This window comes from Thalassophryne amazonica, chromosome 1, assembly GCF_902500255.1.
Source record: "Thalassophryne amazonica chromosome 1, fThaAma1.1, whole genome shotgun sequence".
Classification (NCBI taxonomy): Eukaryota; Metazoa; Chordata; class Actinopteri; order Batrachoidiformes; family Batrachoididae; genus Thalassophryne; species Thalassophryne amazonica.
Genome location: NC_047103.1, coordinates 64,163,051 through 64,183,702, shown reverse-complemented (window position 1 = coordinate 64,183,702; position 20,652 = coordinate 64,163,051). Strand labels below are relative to the sequence as shown.

Sequence of the window (20,652 nt, the reverse complement as noted above, 5' to 3'; positions counted from 1 at the left end):
CACAGTGAGAGTCGGAAGTCAACTCAGCCGCCATCATTCAAAGTGGCCACGTCCCCCAAATTATACAGAACTTTACAGTTGAAAACATCTTAAACTAAGATATTAGATTTAAAAAAAATAATCCCTGTACAATTGTCATGGAGGAGGAAACTATCTATGGAGACCAAAACTGTTTTTGGTATCAGGCTGGAAACATGTTTATTTCTGCTCTAGAATTACACATTTTAACATGGAGCTGAATGGGAACCTACTGTATTTTGGAGCCTGCCTCAAGCTGTCAGTCAGTGAACTGCATCTTTTTTCTTCTGTTACGGCTTCATCTGAGACCATTGTTGATTACTGCTTGGTCTTGACACACTATGGTGCACTGTGTCCAATCACACAATGCTATTTGCACGGCGTAAAACAGGGCACAGTTAGCCACGTCCTTCGTCTCGCTCCCGTCAATGTTCTTCTAATCGGCTGTCTAACCGTATAACGAGGTTGATAAGCCCGTCTAAATCCCGCGGCTGATCCTTTGCCACCAGGTGCTCCTTTAGGGCCGGAGACAGCCCCCTTATAAAGGCGGCGCGGAGCGCTATCGTATTCCAGCTGGCTCTCGCTGACGCGACGCGGAAGTCGACTGCATACTCAGCGGCGCTCCTGCGCCCGTCGGATTGACAGTAGCACATTAGAAGCCAATTCGCCTCTGTAAGGGTGATCAAACACCTGTCGAAACTCCCTGATAAACTCAGTGTACGTCGACAGGAGCCGTGAGTTCTGCTCCCAGAGCACCGTAGCCCAGGTGCGTGCCTTGCCCCAAAGCAAATTAATCACATAAGCCACCCGGCTGTGGTCTGACGCGTACATCACGGGGCGTTGTGAAAAAACGAGCACACTGCATCAAGAAGTCCGCGCACGTTTCGACACAACCCCCGTACGGTTCCGGGGGGCTAATGTAAGCTTCAGGCGACGGGGGGAGACCTTTGAACTACCACTGGATCATCATAATCAAGCGACAGGCCCGCAGGAGGAGTGGCTGCAGCCGCGCCTGACGCGCGCGCCTCCACCTGAGCGGTGAGAACCTCCATCCTACGGGTGAGGTGAATATCCTGCTCGGTTAACAAATCCAACCGAGCAATAAAGTCGGTGAGAATGTGCTGCAGCTCACCCAACTCACCTCCTGGTGGAGCCTGCGCACCTTGCATTTCCATTGGTGGTTCAAATGGTGGAAAACGCCCCTCGGAGTCCATGACGTGGCCGAGTTATCCTGTTGGGAAAGTGAAGTACACGGACCCACGCCAGGGGGCGTAAATGAACGGCCAATAGGAAGTCTGAATAAATAACAGTTTATTCTGCAAATGTGCACAAACAACCAAACATGCTTTTAGTCTGTCAATCACAAAACTCAGTGACGCGTGGGCAGGCCCGAGGGTAGGGGACGCCTAACCAGAGAAGAACCGGGACCCACGAGGTTCCACCGCCAACAGAGACCTGCAACACACCGGAGCCGCCAAGTCCTGAGTCCCCAGGTGGCCACCGCTTCCAGCTGTCAGATCCGGTACTGCTGGCAGGAACAGACTCAGGTTAAAGGTGGGTGTGTGTACACCCAGCAAACAGTCAGCAAAAACACAGTTCCTTCCTGAGGGAAAAAACCTCCACCTCCAAACACAGGAACACAGAGTATGTGCAGTGCCTTATGTATCACTTAATCAAAGTCTGAAGTGAGGAGTGGAGACGCCAACTCCTCCAACCTCCACAAACTCGGCTACAAGCTGCAAGTGTACAAAAAGGTTACGACTGCAAAACGCTCTGCTGCAAAAACGTGTGCGTATGGCACAGAACGGCTGAGTAGTTTACCTGAAGGGTAAGCAGATAACTCGGCAGAGTTGTGATGTCTCTCCCAGGCTTTTATGGAGTGGTGTGTAGATGAGATGATGACTGACAGCTGTCAGTACCGGTGCTCCTGGTGCTCCTGAGAAGCGACTGCGCCCTCTAGTGCCTGAAACCCGACAACAGGCAGGGCGCCCTCTGGTGGTGAGCCAGCAGTACCTCCTCTTCGGGCGGCCCACACAACACTCCACTGTATCAGAAAAAAAGTGTTTTATGGGACACAGCCCTTAGAAGGATGCAGTTCATATTCACTTTTATGAGACAGAGCTTAGGTCATTGAGGAGGAGCAGTTGAGTGTAGATTGACAGAACTTTTTTGTTTTTATCAATTTATTTTGCTAATCAGCACTGAAAACTATGGTAATGTTTAGGTGTAGGTTTTCCGTTTGCCAAGATTCAGGATTCATCCCTTTGTACTTGCACAGAAAACATTGTTATATTGTCACCACTACATAAGTGGTTTTGGAAAAAATAATCCACTTGGAACCAACTCTAATACAATGCATCCATAAAGTTTTCACAGCACATCACTTTTTTCACATTTGTTACAGCCTTATTTCATAATGGATGAAAATAATTTTTAACTCAAAATTCTACTCACAATGCCCCCCATAATGACATCATTTTTGCAAATTTATTAAAAATACAAACACTAAGAAATCACATGGACATCAGTATTCACAGCCTTCGTCATGAAGCTCAAAATTGAGCTTGGGTACATCCTGTTTCCACTGATCATCCTTGAGTTTTTTCTGTAGCTTAATTGGAGTCTACCTGGGGTAAATTCAGTTGATTGGACATGATTTGGAAAGGCACACTCTTGTCTGAATATAAGGAGTTGACAGTGCATGTCAGAGCTCAAACCAAGCATGAAGTCAAAGGAATTGTCCGTAGACCTCTGAAACCTTATTGTCTCGAGGCACAAATCTGGGGAAGGGTACAGAAACATTTCTGATGCTTTGAAGGTCCCAATGAGCACAGTGGCCTCCATCATCCATAAGTGGAAGAAGTTTGGATCCACCAGGACTCTTCCTAGAGCTGGCCGCCCATCTAAACTGAGTGATCAGGGTGAAGGGCCTTAGTCAGAGAGGTGACCAAGAACCAGATGGTCACTGTGTCAGAGCTCCATTATTCCATATTGAGCTAAGGGTGTGAGTACTTATGTACATGTGATTTCTTAGTTTATATTTTGAATAAATTTGCAAAAAAAAAAAAAAAAAAACTTTTTCATGTTATCACTATGGGTTGTTGTGTATAGACGTTTGAGGGGGAAAAAAAATTGAAATTACAACCCCGATTCCAGTGAAGTTGGGACATTGTGTAAAATGTAAATAAAAACAGAATACAATGATTTGCAAATCCTCTTCAACCTATATTCATTTGAATACACCACAAAGACAAGATATTTAATGTTCAAACTGATAAACTTTATTGTTTTTGTGCAAGTATTTGCTCATTTTGAAATGGATGCCAGCAAAACATTTCAAAAAAGCTGGGACAGTGGTATGTTTACCACTGTGTTACATCACCTTTCCTTCTAACAATACTCAATAAGCGTTTGGGAACTGAGGACACTAATTGTTGACGCTTTGTAGGTGGAATTCTTTCCCATTCTTGCTTGATGTATGACTTCAGTTGTTCAACAGTTCGGGGTCTCCGTTGTTTATTTTGTACTTCATAATGCGCCACACATTTTCAGTGGGTGACCGGTCTGGACTGCAGGCAGGCCAGTCTAGTACCCACACTCTTTTACTACAAAGCCACACTGTTGTAACACATGCAGAATGTGGCTTGGCATTGTTTTGCTGAAATAAGAAGCGACGTCCCTGAAAAAGATGTTGCTTGGATGGCAGCATGTGTTGCTTCAAAACCTGGATGTACCTTTCAGCACTGATGGTGCCATCACAGATGTGTAAGTTGCCCATGCCATAGGCACTAACACACCCCCATGCTATCACCAGAGAAGGCGGCGGTGTTTCTGGATGTTGTTGATGTATGGCTTTCACTTTGCATGGTAGAGTTTTATCTTGCACTTGTAGATGTAGCGACGAACTGTGTTAACTGACAGTGGTTTTCTGAAGTGTTCCTGAGCCCACAAGCCCAGGCATCCATTTCAAAATAAGCAAATATTTGCACAAAAGCAATAAGGTTTATCAGTTTGAACATTAAATATCTTGTCTTTGTGGTGTATTCAAATGAATATAGGTTGAAGAGGATTTGCAAATCATTGTATCCTGTTTTTATTTACATTTCACACAATGTCCCAACTTCATTGGAATTGGGGTTGTACTCCATTTCGGAATAAAGATGTGGTATAAAAAAATGTGGAAAAAGTGAAGTGCTGGGAATGCTTTCTGGATGCAACGTATGTTCAGTGAAATGATCAGTATACAAATAATGAATGTTTATGAGTGCAATGTTAAGAATATTTCATGCGGTGAAAGATGGAATAGTCCATCTTTCACTGCATGAAATTTTTTTAACATTGCATGAATGAAAACCATTCATTATTTGTTTTATATAATGCCTAACAATTCTGGCAATGTAATCTGTACATGATGCAGTGTATTGACTTCTTCATGTACAGACTGCCATCTGCTTTCCTCAGTCCAGCGAAAAATCACAACAGAAATTTGTAGAGCTCTTAATCTGAGAGCGCTTGTACTTCAGGTAGAGATAACCCAGTGAATACTGCAAATGCCTCCAGATGGCTTATGACGTACTCGATTTGTTTTTTGTGTGTGTGTGTGTTACAAGAATGAGCACCGTTAATAAAACAAAACCCAATAAGTTTGTTTTTAAGATAAGCACCATCACTGCTAGTGTGAGTGTGCGCGGTGGTGGCACCGTGCAGTGGTACAGAATATATGGAACCAAAATTGCATGGTAAATGGAATCAGATTTGCATGGTCAATGGAACACAATGTCAAATGGGACGAATGATCCATATCATGTGACATACAAACCACCAATCAAATGACAAGGGTCTATTCGGGCATTATATAATATCTGATCATCATCTTTTGTCCATACAGATTTTAAGTGCAGGAAAGGCTGCACTCTGCCTTAAGTTGCTGCTGTCCATAAGGAACCGTCTCACAATTACAAACACCCATTAAAATGCTTTTTTTTTCTTTTTTTTTTTACATTTATTGTCAGTTATAATGACAACAAACACAAAACAAAAAGGGAGGAGTATCAAACTTATTTTTCCATCCATTTAAAAAGAAGGAGAAAAAAGAGAAAGAGACCTACTGAAACTCTGACCTTATAGGCTTGTTTTTCTACCAGGTTTTGTAGAACTTGTCCATTTGAAATTTGAGCTTGGATGAGAGTCTTTCCATGATATAAATTTCTTTAGTAATGATGATCCACTCATCTGTTGTTGGAGGGGCCGGTTTAAGCCAATTCCTGGTTATGAATTTCTTACTTGCTGCCAAAAGCATCCAGAACAATCACTTCTTCTTTTTTTTTTTTTTTTTCACGTGTGTGCGCAAACGAATCGTCCGTGAAGATAATTTTATTAACTACACAGATGTATAATAAAACAAATGGTGACTGGTTTATAACACAATGATGACAGAGTTTGAGGGGAGAGAGAGCAAGGAACCGCAGCGGCAGCCAGTTTTTTTTTTCTGCGTTTACATGTGCGCGCGCGAACAAATCGTCCATGAAGATAATTTTATTAACTACACAGATGTATAATAAAACAAATGGTGACTGGTTTATAACACAATGATGTCAGAGTTTGTGGGGAGAGAGCGAGGAACAGCAGTGGCAGCCAGTTTTTTTCTTTGTTTACATGTGCACGCGCGAACGGGACAGGAGGTCCTCAAACTGGGTCCTGGAGAGGCAGAAGTACCACTGAAAGTGGCTGTCATCCAGATGCAGCTCCTGAAGAAAATGATGAATTTGTTGCGTCGCGTGGCGTCCGGTGTGAATGTGGCTCAAGCAGATTGACACACCCGGTGATGGTGGCGCATCCATCAGCAAGCGAGGGATGTGAATTTGTGACGTCGCGTGGTGTGCGGTGTGAACGCGGCATAAGATTAAACTTAATTTTTTTTTCCAAGTTTTAAGAGAAATATGACATCTTTCAACTATAAAGAAATAGATGGGGAACATGGAGCTTTCCAGGATAATAATATATGCGACATGCTAGCAATGAGGTAAAGGCAGTTACATCCACCTGTGACTTAGTAAGGGACACAAGGGGACTCCAGGAGCTCCAAAACAGGGATCAGCGGACAAGACTCTAGCCTGATGCCAAGAACATGAGAGACAACATCAAAATATGCAATCCAAAATGATTTAGGGCAAAAAAAAGTGACTTAAATCACAGGGAGAGGAGTTACATCTATCACTAAGATCAGAAACACTGGGATAAATTTAGGATAATTTTGACTTTGATAAGTGCAGTCTGTGTACTACTTTAAATTGAAGAAGGGAAAGTCTTGCCCAAGATGATGACGTATGAATTCTCTCAACAGCCTTATTCTGGAAACCTTGCCCGAACTCCAGACCCAACTCTTGTTCCCAATTACAAAAAAATTATTGACTGGGTGATTGTCCATTGAAAGAACAAGAATACATATCTGTGACATAAAAGCTTTCTTATGGGGCATAAGTTCAAAGAGGTCTTCTTAAGGATGTTTAGGAAGCTGAGAGGGGATCTCCGGAAAATAGTAGATGCACAATGTCTAATATGAAAAAAAAAGGAAATAAATGAGATGAGGACAGGCCATATAAGGAAGACATATCAGTAAAATTAAGAAAGATATTATTCTTAAAAAGATCACGGAAACATTTAATGCCCTTTTTACCCCATATGTTGTGAAAGTGTAGGAACACGGACCCACAACAGGGGGCGCAATGAACGGACAATGGAGAGAGTAAATAACAAGATTTACTACTGAAACAAGCACGAGTAATACAACAAACACAATTTGGGGTCGAATCCGCTGGTGTCGTGTGGGCAGGCTCGAAGGTAGGAGACGTCTGTCTCAGTCGAACCGGAACCACCCAGATCTCCTCTGCCACCGAACCCTGGAAATACTGGAACCGCCAAGTCCCGAATTCCCAGGTGGCCACTGCCTCCGCTCGTCGGATCCGGTACTGCTGGCAGGAGAGAGCAACAACACACAGGAGTGGATGAACGCACCCAGTAACAGAGAGGGGAGAAGCCGCCTCCACCTCTTGGCAAAGTATAGCAGGAAGGTGAGTACTTATCCAAAGAATGAGGTTGTCAGTAGTCACCAGTCCTGAAAAAGGTTTTAACAGTCTTAGCTGATGATGCAATGTATAACTGCAGAGAATACTACCTTGGTCTTAGGCGATATCTCGGCACTGAGGTGGAGACGCCGTCCTCCTGATATACCTCGGTGCTGAGTAGAACAGCTGTGTCTGGTGATGGGTGACAGCTGTCACCCAGGCTACTCCCATGATGCGGCAGCGCCCTCTGGTGCCTGGAGCCCGCACTCCAGGCAGGGCGCCCTCTGGTGGTGGTGGGCCAGCAGTACCTCCTCTTCAGCGGCCCACACAACACCATAGATGAAATGCAGTGTCTTAGAAGGAGGGAGGAAAGAGGTGATTATTACATAATGGGCCAAGGGCAGAAGCAGAAACACATTTGAAGTGATGTCGAAACTGATACCATATTTTAGGATAGGCAAGTACAACAGGGTTATCTGTGTACCGAGACACGGAAACAGGGAGAGACAAAGGCAATAAAGCAACGAGAGAGGTAGACACCAAGTTGTATCAGGATCTTTTGACCAATAAATGTATTTTTGAATGTTAACTGTCATGATTGGGTCTGTGGGGGGGTTATTGTTTATTGCTTTGGGTTTGCATTTAGTTTTGCACTGGGGTTTTGGTGGCTGGATTTCTTTTGTGTTGTTTGGTGTAGGGCATTTCCCTCCTGTCTGCCCTTCCTGTGGCCACGCCTCTTTCTGGATCTTTCCTCTCACACCTGTGGTGCATTTACCCTGATCACATCCCCTTTATTAGACAAACCTGCTTCCTCTCTCACTTGCGAGATTGTTGTGCCTTGTGCCTCATTTGAGCGTTTGTCTTCAGAGTTTTCACAGTCCTGTTTTTGCTTTATCGTGTATCGACCTGTCTGCCTGTTTCTGGAACCTGTCTCTGCCAAATGCTTCGGTTACGGTTGATATTTTTGGACTGTCTTTTAGTGTACCGACTCACGCAAGTCCTGACATTAAACTCTGTGAAGCTGAGACCTGAATCCTGCATTTGTGTCCGATCACTTGGTGCCGTCTGGCCCGTCAGAACAATCTCACCAACAATGGACACAGCGGATTCAGATCATACTCGTCTGGCGCTGTGCGCACAAGCTCACCAGCTGGCGCAGCATGAAGACAAATTATTCGCTCTTCATACCAGCCTCAGTGAATTATCCAAACGACAAGTCCTGCTCCTCTCATCCCTCAGCACGCAGGTGAGCCAGCTCCTGAGCCGTTTGGACGTGCCACACCCACTGCCGTCCCGAACCGAAGCATCTGCTCATCCACTTCCGGGTCCAGCTCCAGAGACACCGTCACCCGATTGTAACCCATGATGTGTAACCAGCTCTCCCCACCTGAACAATTCTCAGGGGAATCAGGAGACGTTCATCCATTCATTACACAGTGTGAACTCCATTTTGAGCTGATGTCATCTACGTTCCCGTCCGACAGGGCGAAGATAGCGTACATGATATCCAATGTGACGGGGAGAGCTGCATCCTGGGCCACCACTGAGTGGAGCCGCTGCTCCGACACCTGCCAATCACTCCAGAGATTCACTGCAGCTTTGAAGCAGGTGTTTCAGCACACGTCACCAGGCCGTGAGGCTGCAAGATCTCTCATGCGCCTCCGACAGGGCAGACAGCGGGTGACGGACTATGCCATAGACTTCCGCATCCTGGCTACTTAAAGCGAGTGGAACACCGCGGCGCTGTCAGACGCTTTCGTCCAAGGACTCGCCGATGAAGTTAAGGATCGGCTGATTGCTGTTGACCTCCCAGACGATCTTGACGCATTAATCGCTCTCGCCATAACGATCGACAGACGGCTGATTGACCGGCGCTGCGATCGGGCTCGTCCTCATGAACCGCACACACAACTCCCCAACCGAAGATCGGAATCTTCGCTCACCGCGCGACCAAGTGATGCGGCTCCTTGTGGATCAAGAAAGAAGCAAGAGGATTCTATGCAGCTGGGACGCGCCCGTCTGTCAACAGAAGAGCGCCGCCAACGTCAACTTGAGAGACGCTGTTTCTACTGCGGTCAGCACGGACATCTGATCGCATGTTGCCAGGTCAGGGGTGCTCCACAAATAAGCCAGCAGTCCGGGTGAGTCAAAACCAGATTTTTTCTCCTTCAAAAAACTCTGTTCAAGCCACGCTTTCTGGTAATGGTCATTCAGTTGTGTTGCCAGTTTTTGTGGATTCAGATTCGGATTCCAATTTACTCCACACCTCTTTCGTCAGAGATCTGAACCTGAGAACACACAGTCTCTGGCGCCCTCTAGAGGTTAAAGCGGTGGATGGCAGTATTTTGGGAAAAATCACTCACAGAACTCAGTCGGTACAATTGACTTTTTCTGATGACCATACTGAGACCATCAGTTTTCATGTTTTCAATAATATGACTCACCAGGCTATATTGGGGCACCCCTGGCTTATACAACACAGCCCCACATTTGACTGGGCCAATGGCCATATTGTTTCTTGGGGTCCACATTGTAGCAAGACATGTTTGTCAAACCACCAAGACCTGCCTGCCACTTCAGATCCTGATCTGACTGGAGTCCCACAGTGCTACCATGATTTGGCTAAGGTGTTTAGCAAAGCTAAGGCTAAGTCTCTTCCGCCGCATCGCAGTAATGACTGTCCCATTGATTTATTAACTGGTTCAAATCCCCCGCGGGGAAAATTGTTTTCCTTGTGAGGTCCTGAACGTAAAGCTATGGAAGAATATATCCAGGAATCCCTCGCGGCGGGTCTGATCCGTCCTTCATCTTCACCTGCGGGTGCAGGGTTTTTCTTTGTGGGAAAAAAGGATAAATCCCTCCGTCCGTGTATTGATTACCGGGGTCTTAATGAGGTCACAGTTAAGAACAAATATCCCCTTCCATTATTGTCCTCTGCTTTTGAACTGTTAGAAGGGGCCAAGATATTTACCAAACTAGACCTTCGTAATGCCTATCATTTGGTTCGGATTCGAGAAGGCGATGAATGGAAAACTGCCTTCAACACCCCGACCGGCCATTATGAATACTTGGTTATGCCCTTTGGGCTTACTAATGCACCTGCTGTGTTTCAAGGGTTGGTTAATGATGTACTGAGGGACTTCCTAGATAAATTTGTTTTTGTTTATTTGGATGACATTCTGATCTTCTCCCCTGATGAAGACACACATAAGCGACATGTCCGGACTGTTTTGCAACATCTGATAGAGAACCAGCTATACGTCAAGGCGGAAAAATGTGAGTTCCACAAACCCACTGTGTCTTTCCTGGGGTTTGTGATATCTGAGGGGGAGATTCGGATGGATCCAACCAAAACGGCAGCTGTAGCGGAATGGGAAACTCCTCGCAATCGCAAGGAGGTCCAAAATTTAGTACCATGGCGGCTCCCTTACACAATCTTACCTCCATTCACCAGGCGTTTGTCTGGTCTCGTGAGTGTGAGGAAGCGTTCCGGGAGCTAAAGAAAAGGTTTACGTCTGCCCCTGTGCTGCTCCTTCCTGACCCCGGCCGGCAGTTTGTGGTCGAAGTAGATGCCTCGGACGTTGGGGTGGGGGCGGTACTTTCACAAGTTAGTTCCTCTGATAATAAAATGCATCCTTGTGCATTCCTGTCCAAAAAGCTATCTCCCACCGAGCGCAACTACGACATAGGTGACCGTGAGCTGTTGGCCGTTAAGGTGGCCTTGGAGGAGTGGCGTCACTGGCTAGAGGGGGCCCAGTTACCATTTCTCGTTCTAACTGACCACAAGAACCTGGAATACTTATGCACGGCCAAAAGACTTAATGCCAGACAAGCTCGATGGTCACTGTTCTTCAGCCGTTTCAATTTCACACTGTCCTACCGACCGGGATCTGAGAATGGCAAGCCGGACTCTCTGTCACACCGGTTCGAGTCCGGGGACCACACCTCTGAACCACAAACTGTACTTCCCTTAGCGTGCTTTGTTTCTGCCCTCACATGGGGAATAGAGGATAAGGTCAAGGCAGTTTCGGAAGAAGAGCCTGTGCCTCAAGGGTGCCCGGAGGGGTTACTGTTTGTGCCACAGACAATCCGAGGTGAGGTCATTCGCTGGGCTCATGATAGTCAGTTTACATGCCACCCAGGCATTAGAAAGACTAAGTGGGTGATACATCAACGCTTTTGGTGGCCCAGTATGGACTGAGATGTGACTGACTATGTTAATGCCTGCCATATTTGCGCTGCCCAAAAATCATCCAATCAGAGACCATCCGGCGAGTTACTTCCTCTCTCAGTCCCCAAACGTCCGTGGTCGCATATAGCCATAGACTTTGTCACCGGCCTTTCACAAGGTCACACCGTGATTCTGACAGTTATTGACCGGTTTTCCAAGATGTGTCATTTTTTGCCTCTCCCTAAACTCCCCACAGCCAAGAGGACTGCTGAGGTTCTGCTTCAGAACGTGTTTAAGCTACATGGATTTCCGCAGGATATAGTGTCCGACCGGGGCCCTCAGTTTGTGTCCCATTTCTGGGCTGAGTTTTGCAAATTGTTCGGTGCAACAGCTAGTCTTACATCCGGGTATCATCCACAGGCCAATGGCCAGGTCGAACGTGCTAATCAAGAACTGGAGAAGGGACTTCGCATTCTAGCATCCCACAGTCCATCAAACTGGGCTACACAACTTCATTGGGTGGAACTGGCCCATAACCAACTTCTGACCTCTGCCACTGGTTATTCCCCATTCCATGTGGTACACGGTTATCAGCCAGCTCTGTTTTCTTCCACGGACTCATCTTCTTCTGTCCCCTCTGCACTAGCTCTCATCCAGTGCTGCAGGAGGATCTGGGTCCGGGCTCGGCGAACCTTGCTCAAGACCTCCTCCTCATACAAGGCAGCAGCGGACCGCCATCGTTCTCCTGCGCCTCCCTATGTGCCCGGCCAGTGGGTTTGGTTGTCAACCCGGGATCTGCCGCTTCGGGGGACAGTTCGCAAGCTCGCGCCCAGGTTTGTGGGTCCCTTTCCCATCACCAGGGTGATCAACCCTGTGTCTGTTCGTCTGCGTCTCCCTGGGGCATTGCGGGTCCATCCTACATTCCACGTGAGTCGGGTGAAACCTGTGAGGACTAGCCCTTTGTGCCCTCCGGCCAGTCCCCCGCCGCCCTCCCGGTTCGTGGGTGGCGGTCCCGCCTTCTCCTGGCTGCTCGTCGTCGGGGCCGGGGCATGCAGTACTTGGTGGATTGGGAGGGCTACGGTCCTGGGGAGCATTCCTGGGTGCCGTCCCGCTTCATCCTGGATCCCACTCTCGTCCGTGACTTTCATGCCTCACTTTCGGGGGTTCCTGGGCCGTCCGGTGCCGGCCGTGGGGCGGGGGTGATGTCATGATTGGGTCTGTGGGGGGGGGGGGGGGGGGGGGGGTTATTGTTTATTGCTTTGGGTTTGCATTTAGTTTTGCACTGGGGTTTTGGTGGCTGGATTTCTTTTGTGTTGTTTGGTGTTGGGCATTTCCCTCCTGTCTTCCTGTGGCCACGCCTCTTTCTGGATCTTTCCTCTCACACCTGCGGTGCATTTACCCTGATCACATCCCCTTTATTAGTCAAACCTGCTTCCTCTCTCACTTGCGAGATTGTTGTGCCTTGTGCCTCATTTGAGCGTTTGTCTTCAGAGTTTTCACAGTCCTGTTTTTGCTTTATCGTGTATCGACCTGTCTGCCTGTTTCTGGAACCTGTCTCTGCCAAATGCTTCGGTTACTGTTGATATTTTTGGACTGTCTTTTTGTGTACCGAATCACGCAAGTCCTGACATTAAACTCTGTGAAGCTGAGACCTGAATCCTGCATTTGTGTCTGATCATTTGGTGCCGTCTGGCCCGTCACTTAACTACCCAATAATACACCAAATTATGACAAACCTCAACTGAGCCAACATTTTTGTAGTAATGATTTCCGAACCCTGGGATAACTCTCCATATAAATGAGGAAATCATTTGATAGATAGAGTTTTAAAAAGGCTTTGGGTAAGAACAGAATAATACATTAAAAAGGGTGTAAAAACTTGGGTAAGATATTCATTTTCACTATATTAAACCTACCTAAAAGAATACTGGTAAATTAACCAATCTTTAAAAAGCTGACCTGAGTGCCAGCTTGCACTCGACCGAGACGGACGCACTTTTCTCTTCTCCCTCCCTCCTTATCTTTCCTGCTTTTGTGGCGTGTTGTCTGTGAGGCTGCAGCTTTGCTCTTCTGGAAACGACAAAAATGGATCTGTTTAAGTGGTCTCTGAACGCAATTGACACTATTTTTTCTACAAGATATTCGGGAGCGGAGGACCCGACCTGTCCTGCCGGGACGCATGTGATGGGTTACGTGATGGACTCGTGGAGGAGATGGCAGGTCATGTGCCTTTACACGCTTTCTGTGGAGGACGTCGAAGATGTGTACATATTCAGCTTGGTGGTGACCGGCTTTCTGATGTGTGGTGCGGGCACTCTGCTGGTTTAGCGGAAAATCAAGAAAGTGGAAGCAGCTTTGATTGGTCGTTCCAAGCTGCCCTATATGATTGATTCGATTGGGAAGGCAGTGGCTGCGCAGTCGGCGGGGGTTAACCGCGCGTTGGAAGACATCTTGGGGAAGATCGCAGCCCTGGAAACCCGCTATGACCGTCTGTGAAGACCACATTCCATATTCAGATGCATTGAGAGCCACTCTGTTCTCAGAACTGTGGAATCTTTCAGGCGTCTGTTAATCTGGCTATTCATTTGGCTTCCCCAAATACAGCTGCACTTCAAGGTCGCTGTGATAAGAAACCTCCTCAGAAGTTCAACACTTAAGCCTCGCTCCCTGGTCTTCCCCCCTCCCCTCAGCTTCTCCAGCTCTGACGTGAACTGTGAACTGTCCAGGACTTTCTCAGACTGCGCAGGGCTGTTCCCTTCCCCCCCCCAGACTGTCAGACAAGGCCGTTGACGGCTCCGAACTGGCTGCCTTCCGGAGTGTTCTGATAAACTGGTCCTTTCAAATCTCGGTTGTCGTCCTGTGTCCTTGTTTTGTCTCTGTGATTATTGTTTTTTTGTGCTGATGGGATTTTTTTTTTCCCCTCATTGCCGCTGTGTAATGCAGCAGCTATGAGGGTTTTTTTTTTTTTTTCTTCTCCTCTTCCCTCGTGTTTTGCTTTCATATATATGTTTTATGTACCGGGCCGGCCTATGTGTTGTGTGTTGTGTGTGTTGTTTGTTATGGGTCGGTGTTGGTTTGCTCAGCCCTGCTGTTGACCAAGGCAGGGATGTACATCTGGAGCTGGTCCCCGGGCGCCTTTTATGGCGACCTGTGCTCCTACTGGCAAATAGGATGGGTTAAATGCAGTAGCCACATTTCATTGTGCAGGGAAGATGTTCTTCTGTACTGTGCATATGACAATAAATTTCCTTGATTCCTTGATTATATTGGACAATAAAGGAGAAAGTTTGCTGCAGGCAGAGCCTGAGGTGAACAAGTTACATACACTCAGATGGAAAGGAAGATCTGTTTGTCTGAGTCGCTGTGCAGCTATATTTATAGGCAAGCATTCACTTTTTTGTATATTAAGTTTGATGCAGTTCATTAAACCTATATCCAGGAAAAGCGCCAAAATTTGGAGTACTGCCATAATAGATGTTAAATGGCTAGTTGGATTTGTGACATAAAAAGTATGTCATCTGCATAAATCATCTGTACTGCCACAAGTCACACCCTGGAACAAGGAAGAGTTTCTGAGACTTATTGATAGTGGCTCTATTGGTAAGGAAAAAAATTATCGGAAGAGGGGACAACATTGAAGGTGTAGCACGTGACATGGTGAAATAGTCAGATTTTTGTTTTTAGTACAGATAGAAGCTAGGTGGGAAGTATACAAGAGACAAATCCAAGACATACAGTAGTGTTCAGAATAATAGTAGTGCTATGTGACTAAAAAGATTAATCCAGGTTTTGAGTATATTTCTTATTGTTACATGGGAACAAGGTACCAGTAGATTCAGTAGATTCTCACAAATCCAACAAGACCAAGCATTCATGATATGCACACTGTTAAGGCTATGAAATTGGGCTATTAGTAAAAAAAAAAGTAGAAAAGGGGGTGTTCACAATAACAGTAGTGTGGCATTCAGTCAGTGAGTTTATCAGTTTTGTGGAACAAACAGGTGTGAATCAGGTGTCTCCTATTTAAGGATGAAGCCAGCACCTGTTGAACATGCTTTTCTCTTTGAAAGCCTGAGGAAAATGAGCCGTTCAAGACATTGTTCAGAAGAACAGCGTAGTTTGATTAAAAAGTTGATTGGAGAGGGGAAAACTTATACGCAGGTGCAAAAATTATAGGCTGTTCATCTACAATGATCTCCAATGCTTTAAAATGGACAAAAAAAAAACAGAGATGCGTGGAAGAAAATGGGAAAACAACCATCAAAATGGATAGAAGAATAACCAGAATGGCAAAGGCTCACCCATTGATCAGCTCCAGGAAGATCAAAGACAGTCTGGCGTTACCTGTAAGTGCTGTGACAGTTAGAAGATGCCTGTGTGAAGCTAATTTATTTGCAAGAATCCCCCGCAAAGTCCCTCTGTTAAATAAAAGACGTGCAGAAGCGGTTACAATTTGCCAAACAACACATCAACTGGCGTAAAGAGAAATGGAGGAATATTTTGTGGACTGATGAGAGTAAAATTGTTCTTTTTGGGTCCAAGGGCCACAGACAGTTTGTGAGACGACCCCCAAACTCTAAATTCAAGCCACAGTTCACAGTGAAGACAGTGACGCATGGTGGTGCACGCATCATGATATGGGCATGTTTCTCCTACTATGGTGTTGGGCCTATATATCGCATACCAGGTATCATGGATCAGTTTGGATATGTCAAAATACTTGAAGAGGTCATGTTGCCTTATGCTGAAGAGGAAATGTCCTTGAAATGGGTGTTTCAACAAGACAATGACCCCAAGCACACTAGTAAACGAGCAAAATCTTGGTTCCAAACCAACAAAATTAATGCCTCGCAGATGTGAAGAAATCATGAAAAACTGTGGTTATACAACTAAATACTAGTTTAGTGATTCACAGATTGCTAAAGAGCAGTTTGAACATAATAGTTTTGAGTTTGTAGGGCCGATGCTACTATTATTGTGAACACCCCCTTTTCTACTTTTTTTTTTCTTTCTATTTATTTATCAAGGGACAGCACATGTTAAAAAAGACAATGTACAGAGACACATCCATAACACACAGAATTTCCATCCTTAGTCCCCGTATGGGCACATGGCCCGACATAAAACATGGGACAAGACATCCATAGTCACCCCATCTCTCTCTCTTACACTCCAGGCACACACACCCAGCAACACACTCCAAACCCACACACACAGATGGACAAATAGACAAATAGTATTAAAAAGGTTAGGGCAAGTCCTCACTCTCATTTCATTCAAATTGGTTAAACACATCCTCACTGTCATTCATTCAAAACCACAGTATTTACACACTATTTACAAGGTGCAGGTATAAATACAATTGCAGGTCCCCGGCTTATGTGCAAAAAGCTTTGTTTAAAATTAGCATTGATATAATTGCAAAATGCCCGGCCTGTGTGCAAAAAGGCTCAGTTCAGTTCATTTAGATCTAAAATAAATTATGATTACAGATACCCAGCTTGTGTGCAGAAATGCTCAGTTTTGTTCATATAAGTTCAGTTGTGAGTGCAGACTTGATTGCCCAATAGCCATGATTTCAATTGCTCAGAGAAGGAGATGGTGTTCCAGGTTTGAGAGGCGCTGTAAGAGAAAGTGGCCTGTCCAAAGGCACTTTTTCTAGATGGAATTTTAGTAATTAGTAATTTTTTTTACTAATAGCCCAATTTCATAGCCTTAAGAGTGTACATATCATGAAAGCTTGGTCTTATTGGATTTGTGAGAATCTATTGAATCTACTGGTACCTTGTTTCCCATGTAACAATAAGAAATATACTCAAAACCTGGATTAATCTTTTTAGTCACATAGCACTACTATTATTCTGAACACTACTGTATGTAGACAGGTGTGTCCCTTTCCAAATCATGTCCAATCAACTGAATTTACCCCATGTGGACTTCAGTTAAGCTGTAGAAACATCTCAAGGATGATCAGTGGAAACAGGATGCACCTAAGCTCAATTTTGAGCTTCACAGCAAAGGCTGTGAATACTTATGCATATGTGATTCAGTTTTGTTTTAATAAATTTTTTAAAAAAATCTAACAAAAAAAACTTTTTTCACTTTGTCATTATGGGGTATTGTGTGTAGAATTTTGAGGGGGAAAAAAATTAGTTTCATCCATTTTGAATAAGGCTGTGACATAAAATGTGGAAACGTGAAGCGCTGTGAATACTTTCCGGATGCACTGTATGAGAGGCATTTTTTTTTTTTGTAAAATACACGATGGAAAGTTATGTAGATTTTATCTGTAACCTTCTGAAATCGATCATACAAAAATTGTTGTGAAAGTTCCCTTGCCCACATGCTGTAAACAAGTGACTCTTTATCCCAAAATTGCCATATACACTCAACAAAAATATAAACGCAACACTTTTGGTTTTGTTCCTATTTTGTATGAGATGAACTCAAAGATCTAAAACTTTTTCCACATACACAATATCACCATTTCCCTCAAATATTGTTCACAAACCAGTCTAAATCTGTGATAGTGAGCACTTCTCCTTTGCTGAGATAATCCATCCCACCTCACAGGTGTGCCAAACCAAGATGATGATTAGACACCATTAGTGCACAGGTGTGCCTTAGACTGCCCACAATAAAAGGCCACTCTGAAAGGTGCAGTTTTATCACGCAGCACAATGCCACAGATGTCGCAAGATTTGAGGGAGCGTGCAATTGGCATGCTGACAGCAGGAATGTCAACCAGAACTGTTGCTCGTGTATTGAATGTTCATTTCTCTACCATAAGCCGTCTCCAAAGGCGTTTCAGAGAATTTGGCAGTACATCCAACCAGCCTCACAACTGCAGACCATGTGTAACCACACCAGCCCAGGACCTCCACATCCAGCATGTTCACTTCCAAGATCGTCTGAGACCAGCCACTCGTACAGCTGCAGAAAGAATCGGTTTGCATAACCAAAGAATTTCTGCACAAACTGTCAGAAACCGTCTCAGGGAAGCTCAACTGCATGCTCGTCGTCCTCATCGGGGTCTCGACCTGACTCCAGTTCGTTGTCGTAACTGACTTGAGTGGGCAAATGCTCACATTCGCTGACGTTTGGCACGTTGGAGAGGTGTTCTCTTCACGGATGATGCGAAGGAGATGTGTTGCACTCCATGAGGCAAATGGTGGTCACACCAGATACTGACTGGTATCCCCCCCCAATAAAACAAAACTGCACCTTTCAGAGTGGCCTTTTATTGTGGGCAGTCTAAGGCACACCTGTGCACTAATCATGGTGTCTAATCAGCATCTTGGTATGGCACACCTGTGAGGTGGGATGGATTATCTCAGTGAAGGAGAAGTGCTCACTATCACAGATTTCGACTGGTTTGTGAACAATATTTGAGGGAAATGGTGATATTGTGTATGTGGAAAAAGTTTTAGATCTTTGAGTTCATCTCATACAAAATGGGAGCAAAACCAAAAGTGTTGCGTTTATATTTTGTTGAGTATAGCTAATAAAATATTGCATGAGATTACACTGCCTCACTCCACCTTTTAATCAGATTAACATTCTTTCGCACAGCTCCCCTCTTCTTTACATGGAGCGTCGTGAACTCGGTCCATTGGTGGAGCGGCTCTACACAGGCTCTGCCGGCCTCCACTGTCCTACTTTTGCTGGGTGCGTGGGTGTTGGTCGGCTTCCCCCTCACTGTTATCGGTGGAATTGTGGGAAAGAACAGAGCTGGAAGCTTCCAGGCGCCATGCCGCACTCGAAACATTCCCCGACAGATCCCTGCTCAACCCTGGTACAAACACATAGCTGTACACATGGCTATTGGCGGCTTCCTGCCCTTCAGGTGAGCACCTGCTTTTTAATAAAATAAACTGCATTTTCTACATAATCTTTCTGATTGCATTTTTACATTTCTGTCCTTTAGTGCCATCTCAGTGGAACTCTACTACATCTTTGCCACTGTTTGGGGTCGAGAACACTACACCCTGTATGGCATCCTGCTGTGCGTGTTCGCCATCCTCCTGTCGGTGGGCGCATGTATCTCTGTGGCCCTCACATATTTCCTGCTGTCTGGTGAGGACTACCGCTGGTGGTGGCGGAGCGTGCTGAGCACCGGTTCTACCGGCCTCTTCATCTTTGTCTACTGCATTTTCTACTACAGAAACCGCTCCTCCATGAGCGGCCTGGTACAGAGCACAGAGTTCTTTGGCTACTCTCTGCTCACAGCACTGGTTTTCTCCTTGATGCTGGGCAGCGTGTCATTCTGGGCCTCTTTGGCATTTATTCGCTACATCTACCGTAGCCTCAAGATGGACTAGAAATACATGCATATGGACAATCTTCATTCTTCAGCCTTTTTTTAAGTTGCACCTCCTGTGGGTGCTAATGGGAGGAGAAATGGGGTCCTTTTATATTTGGCACAAACCGATGATTGAACTAACAGCTGTAATTGTTGGAAAAAGGGATTGTTCAATGGACTGATATTGGTGGAAGGGAGGGAACTTGTATGGGTAAAATGGGATACCACAGTACTAATCTGTCTCACTAAGAATGTATGAAGGAAATTATGATTTTTGACTGTAGCTGAATAGATTTCAGTGTTTGATGCAGTTTCTTTTGGCCTGGTACAATCTGCACATTCTTTATTCCGGCTGTTCCACCGAAAGACCTTTTTATGCTTCTACTACTCTGTAATTCCATGGCCATACAATCGCATTGACGCAGTTGTGAACCTTTCAAAGTTCTCCGTCGGGGTTGGTGGTTGTAGCAATGCAATTCACCACCAGAACAGTAGGGGGTGCAATGTTTTTTGTGAAGACTGACCTACTATCCCATGAAAGCTGTTGATTGTGAAACTGGAAAAGTGAGATTCCGGAAATGATGTATTTAGTGGCCCTATTACAGTCTGTGCGGTCTCAGTCGTATCGATGTGTAATTACAAATTTTGGGAGGTGCACATCAGGCTAAATAGACAAGCTCAGAGGAGTTTGCAACAACCCAGAGTATTTTGCATGGCTACGGAGTAGCAGATGTGGAGTAGCATAATTTGGGTTTAAAGGGGAACAGAAATGCTTTTTGAGAATTTGTTTGTGCATTCCATGGTAAAAACTGTTATTCGGACACTTGCAGAATGTTTGAGCACAGTGTAGATAATATTATTTAAATCAAATTTGCTGCTAAATTGACATGTAAATCGCCATTGGCTGAAGTCAGTGGAGGGCACTTCCGGTTGACGTCACTGGTTGGGGTCTCCTCTGCTGGGGACGAGTGCAGTTTATTGAGCTCGCTCATTGAAGTTCTATTAGTCTCATCAAGAAACAGGTGGAATATCCTGGAATGCTGCGCATATTGGCAAAGCTACAAACGGAGGAACAAGGGAGACAATATTTGCTTCCA

At 45.3% G+C, this 20,652-nt stretch overlaps 1 protein-coding gene across 1 annotated transcript in view; it reads left to right on the top strand.

Annotated features, from left to right (window-relative positions):
- The window catches only part of tm9sf1 (transmembrane 9 superfamily member 1), a 44,934-nt gene extending 24,779 nt beyond the window's left edge, over positions 1-20,155 (top strand). The window contains exons 8-9 of the mRNA XM_034171152.1: positions 18,826-19,099; positions 19,181-20,155. Coding sequence (XP_034027043.1) covers positions 18,826-19,099; positions 19,181-19,574 — 668 coding nt within the window. The 3' untranslated portion in view covers positions 19,575-20,155. The remainder of the gene's footprint in view (positions 1-18,825; positions 19,100-19,180) is intronic.
- The last annotated feature ends 497 nt before the right edge of the window (positions 20,156-20,652 follow it).